The following is a 22,769-nucleotide window of genomic DNA, read 5'->3' as shown; positions in this document are numbered from 1 at the left end:
GGCGACGGCTGCTGTTGTTGCTGCTGCTGCTGTTGCTGCTGTTGCTTCTGCTGCTGCGGAGGCGGTGGCGGAGGCTGCTCGGGCGGCGGTGGCGATAGCTGGCCCTCCTGCAGCGCGCACGTGTGCGAGAACGCCGCCTCGAAGTTGGCATGGAAGCCGGCCGTCGGCTCGGTCGCCGAGTCACCTCCCCCTGCGGCACAGGCCGACGCCAGTCAGCACTGACAAATCGGGTCAGCCGAGGTCAGGCCGTCGGGCACACCGGGTCAGCTACCCCGACGACGTCCAGTCACCGAGCACAGTACCCAGGCCCGTCTGTGAAGCGGTGCACAGCCAGGCCACACACAGCCCGGGCACTGCCGCGCGGGGAGCCGCACCAGCGCACGAGGCGTGCAGACCGCCCCGCCCGGGCGCGGCGCCGCCCGGTCCCACCGCCCGGGCGCGGCGCACTGCTCGGCAGCGCCCGGTCCGCGGCGCGGCCCGTGGTCAGGGCCGGGGCGCACCTTTGCTCTCGCGCGGCGGCGAGGCCGGCACGGCGGCCGGCGCCGGGAAGGCGGCGAAGTCGGCCCAGTCGCTGGCGGCCGGGTCGGCGGCCGGCGCCGACTCCCACAGGTTGGTGTCCATGGCGACCGGGTGGGCGGCACTGGCCTCGGCCCACGGGTCGCTCGTGTCCACCTCCATGGAGATGTGGCCGGGCGCCGGCTCGTCGCCAGGCTCGGGCTCGTCGCCGTCCTCCTCGTCCGAGCTCGAGTGGCAGCGCTCGAGGCTGGCGGCCCGGCGCGCCGACCACGGCTCTGTCTCGTCCGGGCCGCCGAACCGCTCCGCGCACTGCTGTGCGAACAGCTCGGCCGCCGACGGCCGCTGCTCGACGGCCGCGTCCAGCGCCAGCAGGCCCACCGGTGTCAGCTGCTCCGACGGCGCGCTGTCGGCACACGCCGCCGTCAGGTCAGGGGAGGCGAGGTCAGGAGATCGGTGACAGCCGTCCTGCTGGAGTGAGCTCCTCGGACGGCGCAGCACCGGCAGACGGCGGTCAGACCAGGCCGGCAAACAACAGCACCGCACCGGTCACTCCGGCAGTGAAAACATGTCATCTTGCGCATACCACAGACGACAGACGGCAGTAAGCCACACGCCCTCACAGCCGCGGCCGTCGCCGCGATCAAACACGGCACGGACGCAAAGTCAGTCCCTGGTGCGACACGTCGCCCCGGGGGCGGCAGTCCGCCGGGCGCTGCCCACCTGAGCACGTCGCCGATGTCGTTGTACTCGTCGTCGCTGTGCCCCATCTGGTCGGACAGGCCGCTGCCAGTGCCGGCGTTTAGCAGCTGGAAGTTGTGGAACGTCTGCAACGGTCGGCGGGCGAGCGCGTCAGCTCACGGCGTCCGACTGCAGGCCCTCAGCATGTCACACCGGGCGGCGGCGCCGCATCGTACACAGACGGGGCCGGCGGGAGCGGACGCCCGAGGCCCGGCCCCGACTACTGGCGGCGGCGCCGCGCCGCACGATGATGATGATGATTTGGGCTTTGGGGCGCACCGACTACGTTGGTCATATGGCGCCCATGGCACCGCGCCGTACACAGACGGGGCCGGCAGGAGCGGCCGCCTGTGGCCGGGCGCAGGCCCGGCGGCGGCCAGCCCAGCCGCGCCCACAACACACAGGCGGGTCGTGTTATGATGCTACACCCCTGCCCGCACATCCGTCCGCCACAGCTCGCCACAACGACCCCGGCGTCTGCGCGAACTGACCCTCAGTATGGCTGCCTGTTGGGCGTCCGTGACTCCGCGGTAGTCCGAGTCGCTGCTCGAGTCCTGCTTGGTGTCGGGCAACACCGGCTGAAGCGTAAGGTCAACCCGCAGGTCAGACGACGGGATAACAACGGGGCATTAGGTTCACAGGACACACATACAGTCATGATGATGTTTAGGGGTTTTATGAGCGTGCCACAGAGCCGGCGGTCAATTGAGCGGCACGTGCTGAGAGGTCACCGGGTCACGGCGCTCGGCGCCAGGACGGCACGCGGCCAGACCAGCCCAAGACCGATTCATCGTCCTGTCGGCTTCTTTTGTTCCCAAGAAATTAACGAGCTCACGATTAATTACGATCTAGAGCACACTCCACCCGAACTCGAGAAGTCATCTCACACCAGATGAGTCAAACACAATCACGCACGCGGCTGCCCGGGAAGACGCAGCCGCGCGCCCCCTTGAACATCGACTACGACAGGTCGCAGGCGATTCTCCGCATCCGGCGCACATTGCGCGCGTTGTCACATAGCACTGTGCCGTGCGGCCGTCAACTAACGGCCGGAGCGAGCCCAGCGGCGCGCGCGCATCTCACGTGCCGTGTGATCCACGCAGGCCCGCTCAATCACGCTCACCGTACGCGTGGGCCTGAATCTTTTAAGGCAGCCGCGCGCATCACTAGGCCCGACGCACCTGGTGTGAACTGGCCTTAGCACAAAGGGCGAGAAGGAAACGAGTCCAGCGACGGGCCGAGGGGCCCAGAGCCGCCCGCGCAAGGTGGCGCGGCGACCCACCTTGTTCTGTTCGTTAATGCGGTTGAGTTTGGCCTCCTTGAAGGCCTGCCAGGCGGCCCGGATGGGCTCGGGCAGCGCGTCCAGCTGGCGCTGCACCAGCTCGGCGTTTGGGCCTTTCTCGCACGCCGAGCAGATCTTGTTGGCCATGTTGACCAGGTGGCCGCAGTAGGCTCGCAGTGACCGGCAGCACCTGACCGACAGGCCTGTCTCGTCAGCGGGTGTCCGCCGGCCCAGACACGTGGCGCCGGTCTGCACCGGGCCGGCCACCCCGCTGCCGCCGCACGCCCGCTGCCGCGGCCACACGCCACGCTCTCCGCCAGCCGTCCAGAACCAGTTGGCTGCCCGCGGCAATATCCACACGATCTCAGCTGATCAACAACCCTTTACGAAAACGCCACGGCAGCTATCGCTACTCCGACGGAAAAACACGGCCGTGCAGCATACAGATGGCGCTTAACATTTTTTCAGCCTGTTCCCAGGGGCGCACCCCGCCAACACATCTGCCAACGAGGCTCGCCTCCCGCATAAGACGAGCCATACTCGCCCAGACACGGCAGACGGGGTACGCACCGTTTCTGTTCCGAGGTCTCGCCGTTCGTCTGGGGTTCCTCCATGCCCTGCAGTATTCTCTGCACCAGCTTTGTCTTTGTGAATATCTGTGGGCAGCGGGGTGTTGCCATCAGGGGCGCGTCCATCCGAGTCGGACATAGCGGGCCGCTGCCACCAAGCTGCCGGCCGACGGTATCGGCCACAGACTCCGGCCACAGGCTCCGACCACCGGCAGCGGCGACCGGCAGCAGCCACCGGCAGCGGTAACCGGCAGCAGCCACCGGCAACAGCCATCGTCCACAGCCATCGGCAGCGGCCACCGGCAGCAGCCATCGGCAGCAGCCATCGGCAGCAGCCATCGGCAGCGGTCACTGGCAATAGCCACCGGCAGCCGTCACCGGCAACGGCCACCGGCAGCCGCCACCGGCCACGGCTACAGGCAGCGGCCGACGGTGGTCGGTCGTAACCCCGTTATCGCCCGGCACCATTGATCGCTACACCCGGCCGGCAGGCCCCGATCCCGTCAGATGGCGACGGCGGCCGCGGCACGCGAGACAGGGCCGGTCGGTCGTGCTCGGGCTCCGTCCGTTCGGGCACAAGTCGCGGTCCCGTCCCGCCCCACTCCCCGTCCACTCCCACTCCCATTCCCATTCCCATTCCCATTCCCATTCCCATTCCCATTCCCAGTCCGTTCCAGTCTCGACTGTCTCGCTGTTAAAAAAAAAATCGGGTAGGATCGGCGGGCAATTTGGAATTCACTTATGATATTCGTTTCGATAAAGGCAGGTTGCCGAAACATCAGCGCATCTACCTCTTCATTCTCCTGCTGTTTTCTACGATGAATAAGGCTAATGCTACTGTCTCAACTGTGATACCCGTTCCCCACTACAAATGAGAAGGAAGGGGGAATAAATGAAATTTGTTTTTCACCAAAATGTTCCAAAGATTTGACCCATGTACCTCATCTCATTAAGTCACAGGCCACTTCCAAAATTGCATGCATCAATTGATAGCGTTGCACACACATGGTAAAAAAATTATGGATGTTTCGAGTTGTGACGTCAGTTACTACAATGTACCCCATAACCCCAATCTTCATTGTGCTGCGTCACAATTGCCGCAATGTCAAATTTCTCACGGAGTGACCAGAGCCAGTCTCCTATATGGTGTTTGATACCCTTACGTGGATATATCACGCAATCGCACCACACAGAAATCACGTGGTAGCTCTGACATGATTCATGATTCCTCTCACCAACTCTACGCTCCAGCCTACAACCATTGCCGTGTGGCTTATGTTCTGCTGTGTGAAAGCCACATGAAAGCGAGGATGACAACATTTTGCCCACGAACATCTGCCTCTCCAGTGACATCATTGCCATTTAGAAATGTCACCAACAACTGTGACATATTGTTGCATGCTGCAGAAAAATTGATATGAAAACAAAGTTGCTTATCTAATTTCCAGATCTTTCTATACCTTACGAAGCGTACAGAGTGTAACTTTTGATCTTTATCGAATTGCTTATTGACGGAATCGAGAATGTCGAGACGATTTTTTCATACAGAATTGGGTAAGAATATATTTCTACGACAATTTGGAAAATGCAAAAATGATAGTGTTATACATGCTCCATGACAGCGTGCAGGTACAATATTGGAACAAATGAACGAATCAGACAGAATAAAACCTTTTGTGCCAAAAAAACCTTGAAAATAGTAACAATCGCTGCGATGGAAACCATTATTGTGTAAATGCCCCGCAGTCGTGGTTGCAAATTGCATCTTCTTCTGACATAAATAGACTCTGTCACCCCTTTTTCAGTTTCGACATCTGTCGCGCATTTGATGCGCCAGTAACTGCTGGCTGTGCTCACAAGTGAACGAAGCTAGGGCCATGAAGACTCGCACTTAACAATGCATTTGACCTATCATGAATATGTATAGAGATTTTTACAAGCCACGGTTTTGGGTAAACCAAGAACGGTAGAGTGCGGCACACCCTCACAGTGACAGCCAATTGTCGCGTTTACTGTATTTATACTGAGGACCGACCCAACTGCTGCCCAATGACATCAGGCTGTAGTTTTAAAAATTTTGGTTATTATTCTTCAATTTTTCAGTGAGATGTTTGCTTAAAGCTGTGCAACTGTGCAACCTGGTTTACTAATGTGTCATGTTTACCATTAGTTTTCCGTCACTGGTGCCACTGCCGTAAAAACAAAAATGTTCTTTACTTTCTGCCACTGGTGCTATTGCTCGAAAAACAAAAACAAAATATGTTTGCTTCATGGTTGCTTTGTGTTTGGCAGCACAAACTGGTCTTGGAATTAGTCCAAAACTTGAGGAATAGCAAAAAAAAGCACTATTTGGCCTCCTAAAATTTTCTTCCGCGAAAGCCCGCCGTGTCTGGCCCATAACCCAGTCAAAAGCCCCGCGGGTCCCTGGGGGTCAGAAATCGGCGGCCTGGAGGGCTGAAAAGTTGTGTCTCTAGTACCAACTCAGTAGCTAGGTGCTTACATGTACTAGAAGTGGATGACAGCTCTTGCCCTCCTCGTTCTCCTGCGGCTCCGCATCCAGGATCAGACCAATGCATTGTTCTACTTGTGAGTGAAGGAAATTGTTCAGTGTATACTGGAAAAACAGGTCCTGAAAACACAGACGCGTGTGTTCAAACAGCGGCACCAATTGTGGACCAGAAAATGTGCATGCGGTGGGAAAATACACGAGAGGACTGCTGTACACCATCAGATATGAGCGGGAAAGACAGCGGATGGCCTCAACACAGCCAACATCACATGACATATGCAATGCATTATGAACATCACAACAGAGGACTTACACAGGGCTGAACTACCCTAAACGAGATCAGCCTTGTCCAAGTTCGGACACCAAGCCACACTCCCCCTCTACAACGGCCAGTGTCGCCAGGGCGCGGCCCAAAGGTCGGCCGGGCGCCGCAGCTCCCGCCCCCTCTGACCACCATGGCGTCCGGCAGCGTCGCGCCAAGCCCGGCGGCGCCGGCGGCGCGCGCGCTCACCAGCAGGACGTCCACCGTGCCGAGCCGCGCCAGCTCCCGGTTGACCGGGTGCCGGTTGGCAGCGAGCAGCGCCGCCGTCAGCCGCGCCAGCTGCAGCCGCGTGGCGCCGAGCGGCGGGCTCAGCCGGCCGCAGGTGGTGTTGACCGGCGGCCGCGGCGGCGGCGCCAGCAGCACGGCGTGCAGCTCGGCCAGCCGCGGGAGCACCGCCTCCGTCACCGCCTGCACGCTGGCCGGCTCTTGGGGCGGCGACTCCTCGTCGGCCTCGTTCTGCGCGTACGGCGCGCCCTGGCGGCCCGTGTCCAGCAGCAGCCGCAGCACCAGCACGGCGTTCACCAGGCCGGCCTCCGTCCGGCCGTCGCCAAGCACGCCGTCCAGCACCGTCGAGACGAACTCCACCCTGCCGGCCGGCCGCGCTGCGTCACCGCACAGCCCGCACGCCGCTCAGACGAGCCGCTGCCTGTGGGCGCGCCGGCCCAGCCGGGCACGACGGCGCCCGACACGCCCGGTGCTGTGTGGAGGCGCTGCCATGTCACGGACTAACGGACCATCTCACAGTCTCCGGAAGTCAGCACAAAGCAACGTTGCGGGATCCAATGAGGATCCCGCAACAACCCACACTGCGGGATCCTTCATCGGCACGGCCCCGCTTCCACCAGTCCACATTTGCCGCCAGACAAACGTTAGCGGCGACCTACCTGACCTACCACTTACTCACGACCCTGCATGATCAAAACTGACTTCCACGAAGCCGACACTACGCGTCATCTACCCCCCCCCCCCTTGCCCTCTCCCCCCTCCCCAACCGTCCGCGTGGCAGAGTAGGCGGCTTCACTCACGTTTCGATGGTGGAGACGAGCGGGTTGGGCTCCTTCTCGCCGGGCGCCAGCTGTTGCGCCATCTGCCTGGCGCAGCTGACCACCGAGATGACCACCTGGCCGGCGTTGGCCTGGCGCTCTGGATGCTGCGAGTCGGCCATCAGCTCGGCCAGCCGCTGCGCCAGCCGCTGGTCGTTCAGCCACTGCAGCCGGGGCCGCCGCGCCGGTCAGACGGCGCTCACAGGCCGGCGGGGCGGGGCGGCACGACGGGGCCCCAGCAGCCGGCCAGCCGAGGCACAGAGACGGCACGGACGCACCACCAGTACCGTGCGCCTAAATAACGGCACATCTGTGGTCGGCTGACGAGTCACAACTGACGACAACGAACCTATCTATCCATCCATCTATCTATCTATATCGAACCTATCTATCCATCCATCTATCTATCTATCTATTTATATATATGTATATATATATATATATATATATATATATATATATATATATATATATATGATGGTTTGGGGGTTTTAAGTGTGACAGAACCAGCAGTGGCGACACAAGAGCGGAGTTACGTCAATGAGATCAATACTCCGGACCGAATGAGAAAACACATCGATATAACGCGAAATGTATCTTTTATTTATCCACTGGTGAGAATTCCGAATATGATGCGGGTGGCCTACACCATGATCGAACCATGACTGCATCGCTCCAGCACATAGAAACGTGACATCACTTTGCAATGGTCCAGCCATGTCCCCTATGACGTAACGGATTACATCTTTTCAAACGGTTTTGTTATTTACGACCCTGTCTGCCATATGCAGATAGCGAGCAATTCCAGCATACTTGACCGCCCTTCCTGGCATATTTGGAAACTGTTCAGTCATACCCAGCGCCTTGTTGAAGATTCAGACAGGCGACCATTCGTCAAGACAAACGACCTGTCACAGTTCAACAGCATGTGTGTCACGACCATGTTTGAAACCAGAAACACATACACCCAAAACAGGACTGGCGGGCAGCCGCTTACCTCCCCTAATTTGGCATCCATTCATAGGAAATGCCGCTGACAGGTCCATGGCAACGCCGGCTTACGTGAGTGTTCCACGAAGACCGAAACGAGCGGCAGCCTGTTCTGAGCGACCACTGCCACAGTCACGCACGAGCCACTCGCCGCCCCCGGGGCGTCGAAACGCCTGAGCACGCGGCTTACGTCAACGAAATGCTCCGCACGGCGCGGATCTTCAGTTAATGTGAATAGAATGTCACCTGCAGAGCTTTAGCGCGTGCTTTCATGCTCAATCATGACGCGCAATATTTCAGCACACTAACCAGCGGGGTCGACTGCAATGAAGCCAAAACTGCGCCACTTTTGAGCGCAGCGTCGGCTGGAATCTGCCGGAAGGTTGCCACGAGCCGAGCCCAGGAGTCGGCTCGCCTGGCAGCACGTGCTCACGTGCGCTGGTCATATCGCCGCGATCGTGTCTGCCACTCCCTTATCGCCCGTGCCATCGTCCGGGAGCGACGGCCGGTGGCAGCGCGGCCCCACCGGACGGAGCCGGCCCGCCCCGCTCCCGCTCCGGACACGGTCATCAGCGCCGCGTGGTCAGACGCCGCCCGGGCCGGTCTGGACCCCGCCCGGACACGGCCATCAGCGCCGCGTGGTCAGACGCCGCCCGGGCCGGTCTGGACCCCGCCCGGACACGGCCATCAGCGCCGCGTGGCCAGACGCCGCCCGGGCCGGTCTGGACCCCGCCCGGACACGGCCATCAGCGCCGCGTGGTCAGACGCCGCCCGGGCCGGTCTGGACCCCGCCCGCCCGGCCGGGCGGCTCCCGCCCGGACACGGTCGACAGCGCCACATGACCAGACACCGCCCGGTCCCTGCCCGGCCGGTCTGGACCCCGCCTGGACACCGTCAACAGCGCTACATGACCAAACACCGCCCGGCCCCTGCCCGGCCGGTCCGGACCCCGCCCGGACGCGGTCAACAGCGTTACATGACCAGACACCGCCCGGTCCCCGCCCGGCCGGTCCGGTCCTGTACTCACGTTGAGCGCGTTCTGCCGGTACTCGGGCGCCTCGATGCCCGAGATGAGATTGCACGTCAGGTCCATGATGGCCGAGGTGCCCAGGTGCTTCAGCACCAGGTCGATGAACGTCTCCATGGACTTAAGGAATTCTAATACCTGTAAGCAGTTGAACTGATAGGAGTACCAACTCTGTGGGGGAGAGAGAGAAAAAGAACACGACATTAGCTGGCTCAGATGCACGACATGCACATATATGCTGGGCATGTGGCGCGTGACTTTAAATTATTGGTTGCATTAGAATCAACTTAATTTTGGCAAAGCAAGTGATAGGTGGGCTAACACTTACTCTTGAATTAAGTCCGTGCAGCGCTCAGACACGACTCACTAGAGGAGTCGAGTGTGTGAGCAGGCTTGTTTAAGACGTGCCAGTTTCAGTAACAGCCAGCCATTCGCTGATGGGGTTACACAATTGCGTACCCATCCGTCCCAAATGCATCATCATGCGTAAGACATGACGCAATGAACTGTTGTGCATGAATATGTGACCAATAATGAGCACCATTCCTCGAGAACAGCTAGATCCAATTGTGCACCGCACCTGATCATGGTGAAAACAGAAGGCAGATGGTTGGTCAATGACCGACGCCCTGAACTTGTAGACCTTGGTAGAATCCCGACACACCAAAAATGTGCTACCTAATGAGCACATTTGAAATTCCCACCCGTAATTGATGAACAGAACAGAACAAACACCTCATAAACCCAAACAACAGACTCTGGGCCGAAGCAAAAGTCGCAAACCCGTAAATTGCAAGAAGGTACAAATCCCCCGGCCTCGTTTGTCATAGCTTGTTTCATGCATCACCCACAATATGTCTTACAAAAGTCCAATGGCTTCGCGAGTGCACAAATCAGAAACAGGCGGGCTTCCGACTCCCGTCCTGCCGTCAACATACGACTGCGATGCCGGAGCCGGCTACCTAGCCATGGTCCACACCTGAGGTCAGGGACTGAGAGCCAGCCTCAGCCGGCCGGGCGACATGCCCGGGCCTGCACGCTCACAGACGGGACACCAGCCACTCCCAGCCAGCCGCCGACGGCGGGGCCCGCCGCCGTCTGCTCTGCCATCGTGCACGGCCACTCCCGCATACCACAGCGCTGCCTCAGCTCCGAGGAGCTGGGTTCCCGCGCTGTGCCCCCGTAAAACGGACGGCTCCGCGAACCGGACCAGGTCGGGCCCAGGCCGATGGGACGGGTAGCGACAGACACGCGCGAGGCGCTCCTGCTCGAGCCCAAGCTACTGTAAGGGGCGAGGGGGGCAGGCACGCGCGAGACGCACCTGGTCGGGTCGGCGGACAATGAGCAGCGCCAGGGTGCGGGAGAAGAAGCTGGCCAGCAGCGGGTTGAGCGGCACGTCCTGCTCCAGCAGGCCATAGAGCCGCTGCAGCAGCGGCCGCTCGGACGCCAGCTGGTCGATGATGGCTGGGATGTTGCACGTCACAATCTCGGAGGCCATGTTGGCATAGCGGTACTGTGCCGTCACGTCGCCACTCGGGTCCGGCTCCGTCACCATGTGCGACACCAGCGACATCATCATGTCCGGCTGTGTCAGGCTGGGGGACGGCAACCGCATTAGAGAAGCTGTCATGTCATAGGGCCTGGTACTGAACAGGGTGATGGCAGACTGTCCACAGGGTTGAGTGCAGCACAGAAAAGTGGCAGATGACCACCATACAATGCTGGCCAGGCACTGTGCTCCAATGCAAATGTTGACAACTGCAATTGTATTACCTTGGCTTGATTTCATTCATCACACCATTAAAGGGATCATGATTCCCACAGTGAGTCTGTATGAACTACTTACAAATCAATGACTTTGCTGTTCTGAGCCTTGCATTCTTGTATAATGTCCTCTTCATCCAATAATTGTTCTAGGGTTACATTCTGAAAAATAAGCACATGTTTTGAAGGCCACAAGACAGCCTGAATACCACATACACATGATGCCCTTATGTCCAATATCATGCCTTGTCCTCATCACATAAGTAGCAAAGCTCACACCACATGCATGTGTGCCATGCACAGTTCCAGTCATCTGTTTCATGTTGTTACAGTGCACAGGAGCATAGCATGTCAGGATCAAGACAATGTTTCATGCAACTTGACATCACACTCATACACACACCACACAAATATCTGCAAAGCTGACACCAGTTCCCATCCCCATTCAGGCTTCAAAGTGCACTTAGCTGCTGACACTATATGATGTCACCTGCCTCTCAACCTGCTGATGCCATATGGCATCACCCATCTCTCACCCTGTCAGGAAGGGTGGGCACCACAGGAAATCAATCCCTGTGCCTCTGGTTTCCTGGACATGCTGTGTAACAAATACACCGCCAACAGCCATGACACGAGTTACTGGCCTAACCAGAAAATGCATATGTTCTAAGCTTACCTCTTTGCTTAGAAGTTCATCTACACTTGCTGATGGTGCAGCATGAAATTTCCAGAACATTGTTCAACCTGAAACAAATAGTCTACATAACCAGGGCTACCAAAATTGACATGCCAGAACATGTCTCAAAATGTAAAACATTGTACATATCTTAGGTGCCCAGCTTAAACCTCCATTTCTGGGCACAAAATAACTGCAGATTTTTCCCTGCTAGATTATGTTCATTCAGAAACAATCACTTTCTTTTTTGCCCTAACCCTCTTTTAAATTTCCCACTTCTTTTAATGTAGCCTGCCACATGATATTTGAATATCAGATGAATTGAATCAATGAGTGAAATCAGATGTGGGCCAACAGCTTACACACTATAATATAGAAAATCAAAACTGGCCAGCTCTAGTTAGTTTCCAAAATCTGGGTTTTTCCATTATCCCACCTAAATACCTGCAGCTTCCACTCTCCAATCAGTCTCAATTCCACCCCAAAGACAATGATTTGTATTAAATGGAGGGGCTGAGGAAGTTTACAATATTTTCCACAAAATGTCTTGATCTGCAAGTATGCCACCTTTTTGCTTCAGCATAAGTGTCTGTATGTAATGAACATAGCTAGCTTGTGTGCACCAATACCACCACACAAGAGGTCCAAGCTATTAGATGATGTCACCATGACTTCCAGTCAAAATAATGTTGCCCATGGCACAACTACACCAAGGCCATAACTTTTGTTATATGACATTCTACACGATGACAACTGCTTGGTGAGTGTCCCCATCTTACAACCCACTAGTCATTATTTGGATGTGAAATGAGCTTGAAATGCAATAAATAAACAATAATGAATGGAAATATAGTATGGTTATATTTATGGTAAGAAATACCTCAATATACCATCCACTATGCAAGCCTGGCCACATAAGCCTATTTTTTTTGGTAAGACTACAAATCACAAGGCCTTTCCACTCAAGGCACTAAGGCGGCATGTCAACCACAACTAGCCTATGCCTAGCATGTGCTCAGAGACCATAAGCAGCCCAATCCGTTGAATATGCCAACACGCAAGTTTTCTATCCACATTGAAATGCCTGCCCAGCTTGAGCATTGGTGGTACTCTGGTGCCCCAGTGAGAGATAAACACCATGCCACTACACTCCCTTGGCACCGGCCCAGTGACACAAGCGGGACCTCATCATACTTTCCATCCAACAGCACTTAATTCAACCATTGCTCCTGGGGATACAACACATTGCATCCAATCTTGTCTCAATGAGTCTATAAAATGCACTTGAAATCTTGGGTTTCAATTAGCCCAGATTAAATACAAATTAGGGACACTTTGAGACACGTCCTATCTTCCAAATCATTATAACAAACCAGCAAATGCAGGAAGGTAAATGTCTAATAAAATCAAACCAGAAATGAAGTACATTCACCTCCGATAAATCACAGCATTTAAGCAGTCATTATCCAGCTAAATGCTTCCAAAATATGGCAAGCATTCAAAATGCGATGTACACGATTTTCATTGAAGAACATACGCTTTGACACACAAACCTAGTAATGCGACCAATGTTGTGTCAACCACGCAGATTAGCACAAGCAGCACGGACGCTCCAATACCTTGCTAAGATTAACACCCAAATCAGTGAAGCGCAGGAGATGACAATAAAATATTCTTACTGTAAAACACACAAAAGGGCCCGCCGTTAATCCTCAGGGGCAATCTCGAAGAAAATTCCGCCCCCGTCAATGGGAACAAAGCCACTGAGCTCTTTACATTTACGGCGCACATATGATGAATCTAAGATGGCGCACGTTTACGTATAGCCAGAGTAACTTCCAAAAATGTAAATAATTTTCAAGTCATTCCGCGGGTTAAAAACAAATGTGCTATTTGGACGCTTTGTTTTTGTAAAGCAAACAAGATTCTTACAGAAAGTTGTCGCCAAAAATATCAGACACTTTGAGGCTGTGTGGTACATGCTATAAAAGAGATTTCACTCATCCTCGCTCATCCACCGGTCCAGCGAGACGGGCTGCAATCGGAACGGAATATCAGCTGCTGCGTCACGGGGCTAATCAGTAAGGGCGATTCCCGTATCCCCAAAAATAATTTTTCGCCATAAGGCATATGTTGACCGTTTTAAATAAAACATCCTTTCTCACTCGTTGGATAGACGTTCGCCAACGCAATGAAAGCTGATCGTGCAGCTACTCATTTGGTCCCTTAGTTTACAAACGTTATCAGTGCGGCTCTTGCCTTGAACTACGCCCGGGGTAAGCCGTCACAGCGTCGCCCTCTACCTCGTAACCAATCGGGCAAAGACCGCATACGACAGTACACCATAAATAGCACATAGAATGCGTTGAAGAGCACTCTCCTTTCCATCTCTGCCGGATTTCCCTCGGCTGCATCCGTCTCCCCGGCGTCTCCACTGTCCGAGCGAACGATCACTCACGTTCACCCGACATATGCACAGATAATGAGCGCGCAATGCACCTCGAATCCGCCACAGCACCAGGTGCGATGCGTCGCGGCAGCCTTGCGCCACTCTTACAAGAACCCCGTCCATCCCCGGCATTCCTTCCAGCCCTGCAGACTTCCCTGCACCCTCTACACTGTCTAAGCTCTCTTCAGCAGCGAGCTTAGTCGAAACCGCAAGAGCTGGGTGGCGGCAGCCTCGTTTGATACGGGCTGAATGCCACAGGTTGGAAACGCATGATCCTGCGGGGACTCTCACTGTCGAGTTGGGTCCGCGTCACTCCCATTAGGTGGCTAGACAGACAAATGCAAAATTAGCAGGACGGAAATACCCAGGATAGGGCAAGAAGACATATACGAAGACATATACGTATGATTCTGCAGGTACTGTATTGGACATGCAAATGATGCATTTCGCATGCCACGCCAAACACAAGTATGGCCTGTAAATATATCAAACCATTGCACTTGACCCGAAATCACCTTGTCAGCGGCTTCGTGCGCTTCCACACAGCTACAGCGCCGTTCGTGTGCGTCGCGCCGTCACAGGTCGGGCCCCAGACCGTGGATGCGGCCTGACTACGCGGGACCAGGCTGGGCGGCGCCCGCATCCGGACGCGACATCACCCGTACGCAACACTCGGGGCATCGCACCTCCAGTAATGACTGCGTACGCTGAGCGCGGCGCGCGCCCGTCGCATCGGTCGGCACTTTCCGTATCCCTGGACCCTCACGTCGTGATGGGCAGGGACGCACTGCCGGTACCCGGCTCCGAAAATCCTACAACGTACATGATCTTCGCTTCAATCGCAAAAACCACAAGTCCGCCAGAGCTATAAATACTGAGTTGTTCCTTTCCCCACGACATTGCACGAGGCTCGCGCCACACTGGTCCAGCCCCCAATCGCGGAACGGTACCAGTCAAACTCTTGAAAGGAAATCCCAACTACTGCAATGAACGGCTTTATTCCAACTACTCAGAGCACGTCAAACGAGCCAAAGCCCACGCAATCCAACATGTGATGGTAATGCAATTCGTATGCGGCATGGAATGAATCGGCCACGAAACCCACTCTGACGTGCAGCGTTCATCGGCGACAGAGCCTGCGCCCATGTCGCCGCGCGCTGATGATGAAGAGTCACCCGGAACAGACGACCGCGACCAGACCTTTGTAAGCAGGAGACACCTGGGCTCAAATCCAGGCGACATTCCCTAGTCTCCGGTGCTCCGATGTCGATGATAAGCAATGACGCACTTTCTGCCGTTTCGGACGCACACGCGCGCACCCACCCGATCAGACAAACAGACAGACAGGCGCGCACGCACGCACAAACACACAATATTCAGAGCGGGATCGCCACCTCCCGGCGGTGCCACGACGGGTGGATGTACCGGCCGACGCGCGAGTTGATCACAGCCGAGAGCCGGCCCGAGCCGGCCCGGCGGGCGCCCCGTCCCAGAGTAGGAGCGCGCCTCTGGCCTCTGGAACACACACACACACCGACACACGCCGTCAGGTCCAGCACCGATCAGCACCGTAGGCGCAGCACACTACCGGTGCACTGCCACTGGTCGCTACACAACCGGATTCACGCAGTGTTTGAGTAGCGGTGCGAACTGCCGAAACGACACGACCATTATCCGTCTATGTGGTGAGATAACGAACGACACAACAGCTAGGCGGGACGCCGTCTCGCTCGTCCCGCTGACAGACGCAGAGCGGAGTTTGAGCCGCAGGTCACAACCCCTGCATGATGCGTTGAGGCCAGTGCAATTCATAAACTTGTGGCCGACCGATAAAAGGACGCAGTTCTGATAGCAATAACCAGCTTGCCTGCAATGTCAGCTAAACCGATACCACGCAAGTTAACGACCGGTTCACGAAGGAAGGTACATATACGTCCAAGTGTTTGGTAGGATACGGACGTGGCAGCTCATCCGTCGGGGACAGTAACGTGGCAGCTCACCTGTCGACACGTGCCCGGTAAATAGCTTGTTGTGACTGGCAGAGACACGACGGCTCGCTTATTTTAGTAATGAATGTAGCTCACCTGTTGAAACGGACAGAGATGGGGCGGCTCACCTGTTGGGAGAGAAACTCGGCTGCTCACTTGTTAGGACGGCCGGAGGCGCGGCTGCTCACCTCATCAGACGGCTAGAGGCGCGGCTGCTCACCTCGTCAGACGGTCAGAGGCGCGGCTGCTCACCTCATCAGACGGCCAGAGGCGCGGTCGCTGGCGTGCCTACGGCCGGGCCGCTGTGACGGCCGTCGCGTCATCACGCCAGCTGCGCCGCCACCGTCGGGCGCAATCACGTCAGGTAGTGCAAGCTCCTAGAAACACATCCACCTCGTCACACAAGCCGGGTGGACATAGCTTCACACTGAAGTCGAAAGTGAGCCTAAGTAGGCTACCTGAAGAGAAGTTCACAGGCATTTGTCTTGTCCCAACTCAATTCATGTCACGCGGTCTCGATTTTAGCGAGCCAGAGTCACGGGACGGGCCACTAATGCACAACAGAAACGGTTCGCAGACCCATCCTGGTTTGATCCGATCAAGTGCGGAGAGGAACACCGCAGGGCCGCGCCGAACAGGCCACCGAGCAGCCAGTCGTCCACCGCAGCACGGCATCGCGCGCGCCGCCACCCCGCACCGGTGGGGCGTACGCGCTCCGCGCCCGCCTCGCTCGGCACCCCGCGCCGCCGCCCGCACGTCGTCGCCCGGCCTTACAGTAGCCTCACCTCAGCTGCCCGCTCGCGAGCCGGCCGTCACTCGCCGCCTCTCGCCGCCGGCCGGGTTCGTCAGCCCACCACGCCGGCCCGCAGCCAGGGAACGGGAGGATCGGCCGACGCCAGCAGCCAGCGCACAAGACAGCGCATCGACATAGCCACACGCTGTGGCCCGCACGGCCGCCTTTTGCGTTTTCCCCTATGCGCAAACCCGAAACAGAGTCGAAATATTCCCGGGTCGCCTGGCTACGTCGAAAGCGCCGCATCTTCCCAGCTGGCGATGGGATCGGGCAGGGCCATCCAGTCGACTCGGGTGGGGTCGGGTCGGGTGGGGTCGGGTCGGGTCGGACTAGGGCGCACCAGGGTCGGATCGGTCGCTGCTGATCACTGCTGCGGTCGCTTTGCCGCGAGACACGCTCGCCGCGGGTCGCTCCGCCGCCGTCGCCGCCACCGCCGCTCTCGCTACCGCCAAATCTCGCCTCCGCAGACGACACGCCAGCTTCGGTGAATGTGCAGTTTATTTGGGGGGCGGCGCCGCCTCGCCCCGACACATGAAGGGGGATACACATGAAGCTATATTACGAGACGAAGCGAAAAGGGGGAACGTCTGGCGAGCCGAGGAGGACCCGCCGAGGAGGCCGCTCTTCCGCGACTTCACTCTTGTGTCGCCACGTTGCCACGTTGCCACTGCTGGCCGGCCGGCCACCCACCTGGCCGCACGCAAATCGGGCGTGTGCGCACGCGCGAGCCGCGTCGCTTAGTACCTGCGCACCGTAGTCAGTTCACGGTGCTGGGGCGCATAGCTAGAACGACAGAGACAGCGGTGATAGTCGGGCAGGCCGTGGCGAGAGCCCACGGCGCTGCGCTGCGCCGCCCCCTCCCGGCTCCGCCTCCGACTCCGGCACATGAGCGGCGCTCTCAGCCCCTCAATCAGAGCCGCAGCGTCGGCACTCCGCCGTCCGCCACGGACCTCGGTCCGCTCCGCAGCCCAGGCGCCTCGTCATCCGCCTCCGCAGACCACACCGCAGTCCCGAGCCGGCGCGGCGCTCCGCCCCTGCTGCCGGCGCGGCGCTCCGACCAAGCACTCTGCAGGCTTCAGCACACCGTGTCACGCGCGGGACGATGGGCGCTCGCAACCCCACCGGTCCGAGCGCGCTGTCCACGAGGCAACAGCCTTCGCTTACCGCAATTAACGTCCTCGCCGCGCTCTGGGACGACAGCAGGGCCCGCGCCCGCTGTCCCAGCCTCGACCAACTCACCCTGCCGAGTACGGGACGCCGCCGGACCCCGCGCGCTCTCGGCGCCCACCGCGGCGCGACGAGAAGCCAGCGACCCGACCCGACCCGATCGCCTCTCCCGCAGCAGCAGCCAGCCAGCAGCCAGCCAGCAGCCAGCCAGCGGCCAGCCAGCGCCGGGTACTCACCGTCTGGGCGGGCTGGCGCCGCGCGGCGCCGCTGCGTAGCGGTCGTACGCATCGTAGCCACGCGCCGGCGCCGCCTCGGCCTGGTAGCGCGGCGGCGAGCGGCGGCTGTACATGTCGTTGTAGTCATCGCGTCGCTCATAGCCGGTCTGGGCGCGCGTGTCGTAGCCAGATGCGGCGTACGGGTCGCGCGGCGGCGGCCGCCGGTCGTAGGCGTCGTAGGCGGGCCGCGGCGCCGGCGACCGCGCGTACGGGTCGCGCCGCTCGTAGTCGTCGTAATAGCCGCCGACGGCTGTGCGCACCGGCGGAGGACGCCGGTCCATGCTGTAACCGTTGCCGTAGCTCGCCCCGTAGCCGTTGCCATAGCTGTTGCCGTAACTGTTGCCGTAGCTGTTGGCGTAGCCGTCGCCGTAGCCACCCCCGCCGCCGTATCCGCCGCCATAACTGCGGCGTGACGAGAACAATTCCAAAAATGAGAGCCTAATGCAAGATAATGGCGAGTGAGCACTAGTGCGATAATGGACAATCTATTGGTCACCAACTGTCAACTACTCCAGAGGTGAACGCCCTGGTTGCTCTGTTAACTAGTCCTCACCGGAAAAGCTGAACATTGCCAGCCTCTACAGTGCCAGCATATGTAAACAACAGACGGGCCCTGACCTAAGTCGGCGGAGCGAGGGCCGTACGCACCCGTCTGCCGGCGGGTAGGAGCGGCTGTACGGCTCGAACCGGTCGCCGCCGCGTCCCCGGTAGCCGCCGACACCGCGCATGCCGCGCATGGGCCCGCCGCCGCGGCCGCGGCCGCCGCCGCGCCCCTTCTGCCCGGTGGACGGCTCGACGCTGATGCGCGAGCCGTGCAGCTCTGTGCCGTTCAGCTTCTGGATGGCCGTCTCGGCCTGGCCCACCGACTTCATGTGCACGAAGCCATACGTGCCGAGCACGTCACACTCGGTCACCTCGCCGTACCGCTCGAACAGCTTCCGCAGGTCGAGCGACTTCGTGGCCGCCGACAGCCGGCCCACAAACACCTTGGTCTGTGGCGCCGCATCTGTCTGGAGGCGGGAATCACGTGATAGATCCTTTGCAAAGGCAGAAAGAACGGGCAAAGGAACATTGTGCAGATGGGAACCGGACATACCACATCTCAAAGAATATGAATTATGTGGCCCCAACACAGTACTGAAAAAATATGGCATGGTAACATTCATGTCCATGTTCTCAAAAAATGCATTCCACTACATGATTTCAATATCTGAAGTATGGATGGCTATTCTTAACCCTTGGCCAACACAATTCTATGACAATGATATATTAGGTGATTTGGGCAAAGAATGCAAGCAGGTATGTACTCACAGTGGGCATCATTTTGTGAGACTACAGAAGTTATGTCCTGTAACAGAGAACCAGTTTTATAAGATATGTCCTGTAGCAGAAAACCAGTTTTATCTACAAGTGTAAAATGACAGCCATAACAAGAACTCATTCCACAAAATATTACTCTACAGCAATAACATCAGTTTATTTTGTTTGCCACAAGAAATGCAGACTTCAAATTTCAAAACCAACAAGTTATGAATAAAAATGGGAAGTGTGGTTCAAGTACCAGTGCATCAAAGCTTGCCATGGAGACACCACAGTCATAACATCTTTAAAGCAATGTCAGTCTAATTAACAATCATTGCTTAGACATGCCAATGGCCTTCCTAGATTTCTAAATTGCTCCTGTATGGGCTCAAAACTGAGAGAAGGGCTGCTTTCCAGGCAGGAGTTGGTAAAATTTCTACATTAGAACTTTGAAGCATGAATACAGATTATTTCTAGCAAAATGTTAAGTACTATTTCAATATTGCTGAAATAGGGAAGGGGGGGGGGGCAGCAAAAATACAAGTTTGACAACACCAAATATGGTGAAGCATTGGAGGACCATAACACCATGCTGTTGGTCCAAATGTTCTGCAAATTATCCAGTGCATGTGTTTATCAGCACATCACCTGCAATGTGCTGAGTTTTATAAACTTGACATATTTACAAAACAGGCTTCTCAGGCACAGAACCAAATCTGCACAAAATATTGCAGACAGCTTCATTTTCCTGAGTGTTATGCCATTTCAGTGCTGCCTCTGCAACCATTGGTGATCTTACAGTGCTGGTCTATCTGCAGGGAGCTCTTGTCAATTGACTCCCAGGCTCATGCTACAGCAATTATGAATATATCAACCACAGAAACCATAGTGACAGCAAAATCATGATTTTTATCATAGCAATCTTTTTACACATGGACTGCCAGGAATGGCATTAAGGCTGTCTCCAATCTCACAAATTACTAATCAATTTTCTTGAATCACATTCTAAATCACAGCAAATGTCCTTGTCATCTATCATCAACCTGGTGAAAAGCCTACCAAGGTAACCGCAAGCAGGCATATCCCAACTCAGATTCTGGCATCTTACATTCCAGTAAGTAAACATGCAATGTTGTTGTATGTTTAACATTTGTGCTTTATTGTTGCCTGACAAATGACTGCTGGTCCACTTTTCAAAAAAAATAACCAATACATGGTGTACTACTCCTATCTTTTCTTGTCAAACTTAGAACATGTTCATGTAAATGCTGATTTCAAATGAGCAGGTAGTCATCAAATGACATTATAACTTCCTTGCCTTCAAAACTTGTACAAAAGTTGCTTGCAATGAGATGATGCAAAACCAAGGTGTTGCCACATTCACCAAGCTGTAAGATATGTTCACATCTAGGGCATGTGGCATTCAAATGGAGTTTTAGACATAACCACACAAAAGCAATTTTAGGTGAGCCACCATTCCCCAAACAACATGGAAACCATGTTGTTTGGAAGTTGGGTACTAAAATTTGTTTAGTGACCCAAACTCACACACCAGAAAACCATGTTGAAAACCAGCCAGGTAACATGTCAAAACATAAAGGGGTCATTTTGATTTACAAACAACCAGCTGATTGCTACACACCAACTACAATCATAACATTTTTCTGAGTACAGCTTTGGCACTTTCATCTGATGTACTCATATTTTCACAGCATTTATCTAGAGATACATGGTTTGGTCTGTGTGCTCAATGCTCTAAATTTTAATTATTGTGATTTTTCTTTCCTGACAGGTTGCCATGCCAGCCTCATTGCACTGTACCAGGTAAGATTTATCATTTATTTGTATGATCAGAAATATCTTATGATTGAAATTACTGCAAAAAAAATAAAGTGGGTGGTCAATAGGAACATTAAGCTGATGCTAGGAATAGAACAGCAAATATAATGTGCTAAGCTTTAATCACATCAATCAGACCTTTTGAGCATCTTGCTGCTTACACTACCAAATTTGTAGCACTATCACATCAATCAGACCTTTTGAGCATCTTGCTGCTTGCACTACCAAATTTGCAGCACTGACAGTGATGTTTAGGCAATGGAGTTCCAAGAAAATGTGTTCATCAAACTGTAAACCATTACTGTGGTTGCTGCATTATTGAAATATCCAACATGATGACCTACACCATACAATTAGAAGTCATTTGGATAAGATTAAAGCCTTTAAAATGCTGTATTCAATGTATTGCTCATTGATAACAGCATGTAAGCTATATGACCAATAGTACAGAACCTTAGACCAAATTAATTTCCTTAATAACAGAGCTAAAATTCAGGTAAACGCATATTTAATGAGGGTTTAACCCAACTTTTAAGCATGAGTATGAATAAATGATGCACAAATTATATCACCAAGATTAAACTGATAACCATAATTACTCAATGAACTTCATGTGATGCCTTTTGCTCTTAAGTCCATGTCAAATCCACATCAAAATGTGGAATATAACTTCAAAAACAAACTAGTGTCTTCAAGTGGTCCCTTGTGAGATAAGTATCAAGCACTCGAAATCACATCCAGTAAGTCATCTTCATGCACATCACTCTAAATTGGTCGAAATTAGGCTCTCGGAACATTGTTTTTTAGCCTCGCGCCACTGCCGCCCGCATACTTCGCGCGACCAATTCATCGTATGTAAATCGCGCAGTAACCCCGCCCCACACCAGTTTTCTGCAGACCGGGGTTTATGAGCGAACTTAGACCTGAGGTACAACATAACTCTGCGTCCAAATCCTAACAAATCATCATTTGGGATCGACCCGCCAATGTACACAGAATAAAGACGAGCATGGCGCGAGCCGGTACATCGAAAACAACCAACAAGTTACGCGACAAAAATGTTATCTAGATTAAACATGTAAAGTCACTTGAAGATTAAAATCAAACAAATCATAGAGGTACTTACGGGTAACAAGGTGTTGCGAAAAAGAAGAACCGTAACCAACCGCACCACCCCTCCCTGCTCAACAACACACCACGCCGCCGCGTGAAAATGGCGGACGTAAAGCGGTTAAATGTTTAGTGGTGTAAAGTTGAACCGCATTCGTGTGAATTAAGAGCCACAAGTTATCTAACACTGCATAAAGAGCAAAAAAATTAAAATGTATTGGGTGGGTTGTCTTTCATCACTATTTAACTTCCAGCATGCTGGTTCCTGCATTACACCAACAAATTGCCTGCTAGCCGCACTATTCGTATTAAGTATTGCTTAGCAAAATGCAAAAAACTCCATTAAAAGTATATCAATAGCCAGTAAACAGCAAGCTAAAAAATATTTTGAGATATAGCGTAAGATTCCA

The 22,769-nt window shown here is 55.1% G+C and overlaps 2 protein-coding genes and 1 long non-coding RNA gene across 4 annotated transcripts; all 3 read right to left on the bottom strand.

Annotated features, from left to right (window-relative positions):
* Nucleotides 1-5: 5 nt before the first annotated feature.
* LOC119107844 (serine/threonine-protein phosphatase 6 regulatory subunit 3) lies at nt 6-13,099 on the bottom strand (the record flags this gene model as incomplete). Its single annotated transcript, XM_037231402.1, has 14 exons — nt 13,056-13,099; nt 11,437-11,504; nt 10,843-10,922; nt 10,318-10,591; nt 8,997-9,167; nt 6,962-7,143; nt 6,126-6,522; nt 5,606-5,734; nt 3,107-3,192; nt 2,537-2,726; nt 1,746-1,832; nt 1,237-1,340; nt 501-919; nt 6-190 (listed from the first exon to the last, which is right to left on the bottom strand). Coding segments are annotated over exons 2-14 (2,364 nt in total), but the record flags the coding sequence as incomplete, so codon positions are not given.
* A 743-nt stretch (nt 13,100-13,842) lies between these two features.
* LOC119107807 (uncharacterized) lies at nt 13,843-22,471 on the bottom strand. The gene is made up of 3 exons (XR_005095274.1): nt 22,376-22,471; nt 19,420-19,456; nt 13,843-13,854 (listed from the first exon to the last, which is right to left on the bottom strand). It is a non-coding gene; the product is annotated as an uncharacterized LOC119107807 (long non-coding RNA).
* Nucleotides 14,291-19,357, bottom strand: LOC119107806 (RNA-binding protein 4.1). 2 transcript variants are annotated; one of them, XR_005095273.1, is made up of 4 exons: nt 18,757-19,357; nt 18,070-18,510; nt 16,126-16,250; nt 14,291-15,400 (listed from the first exon to the last, which is right to left on the bottom strand). XR_005095273.1 is itself a non-coding variant. In XM_037231358.1 (3 exons), the coding sequence occupies exons 1-3, from the start codon at nt 19,278-19,280 to the stop codon at nt 17,404-17,406; spliced, it is 1,011 nt and encodes a 336-aa protein (XP_037087253.1). In that variant the 5' UTR covers nt 19,281-19,357; the 3' UTR covers nt 17,147-17,403. The 2 variants fall into 2 exon arrangements, 1 of the variants encoding a protein (XP_037087253.1); XM_037231358.1 differs by lacking the exons at nt 14,291-15,400; nt 16,126-16,250 and adding an exon at nt 17,147-17,449.
* Nucleotides 22,472-22,769: the final 298 nt, after the last annotated feature.

Source organism: Pollicipes pollicipes, unplaced genomic scaffold (assembly GCF_011947565.3).
Source record: "Pollicipes pollicipes isolate AB1234 unplaced genomic scaffold, Ppol_2.1 Scaffold_6686;HRSCAF=7923_pilon_pilon_pilon, whole genome shotgun sequence".
NCBI lineage: Eukaryota > Metazoa > Arthropoda > Thecostraca > Pollicipedomorpha > Pollicipedidae > Pollicipes > Pollicipes pollicipes.
This window is presented reverse-complemented; position numbering and strand designations above follow the sequence as displayed.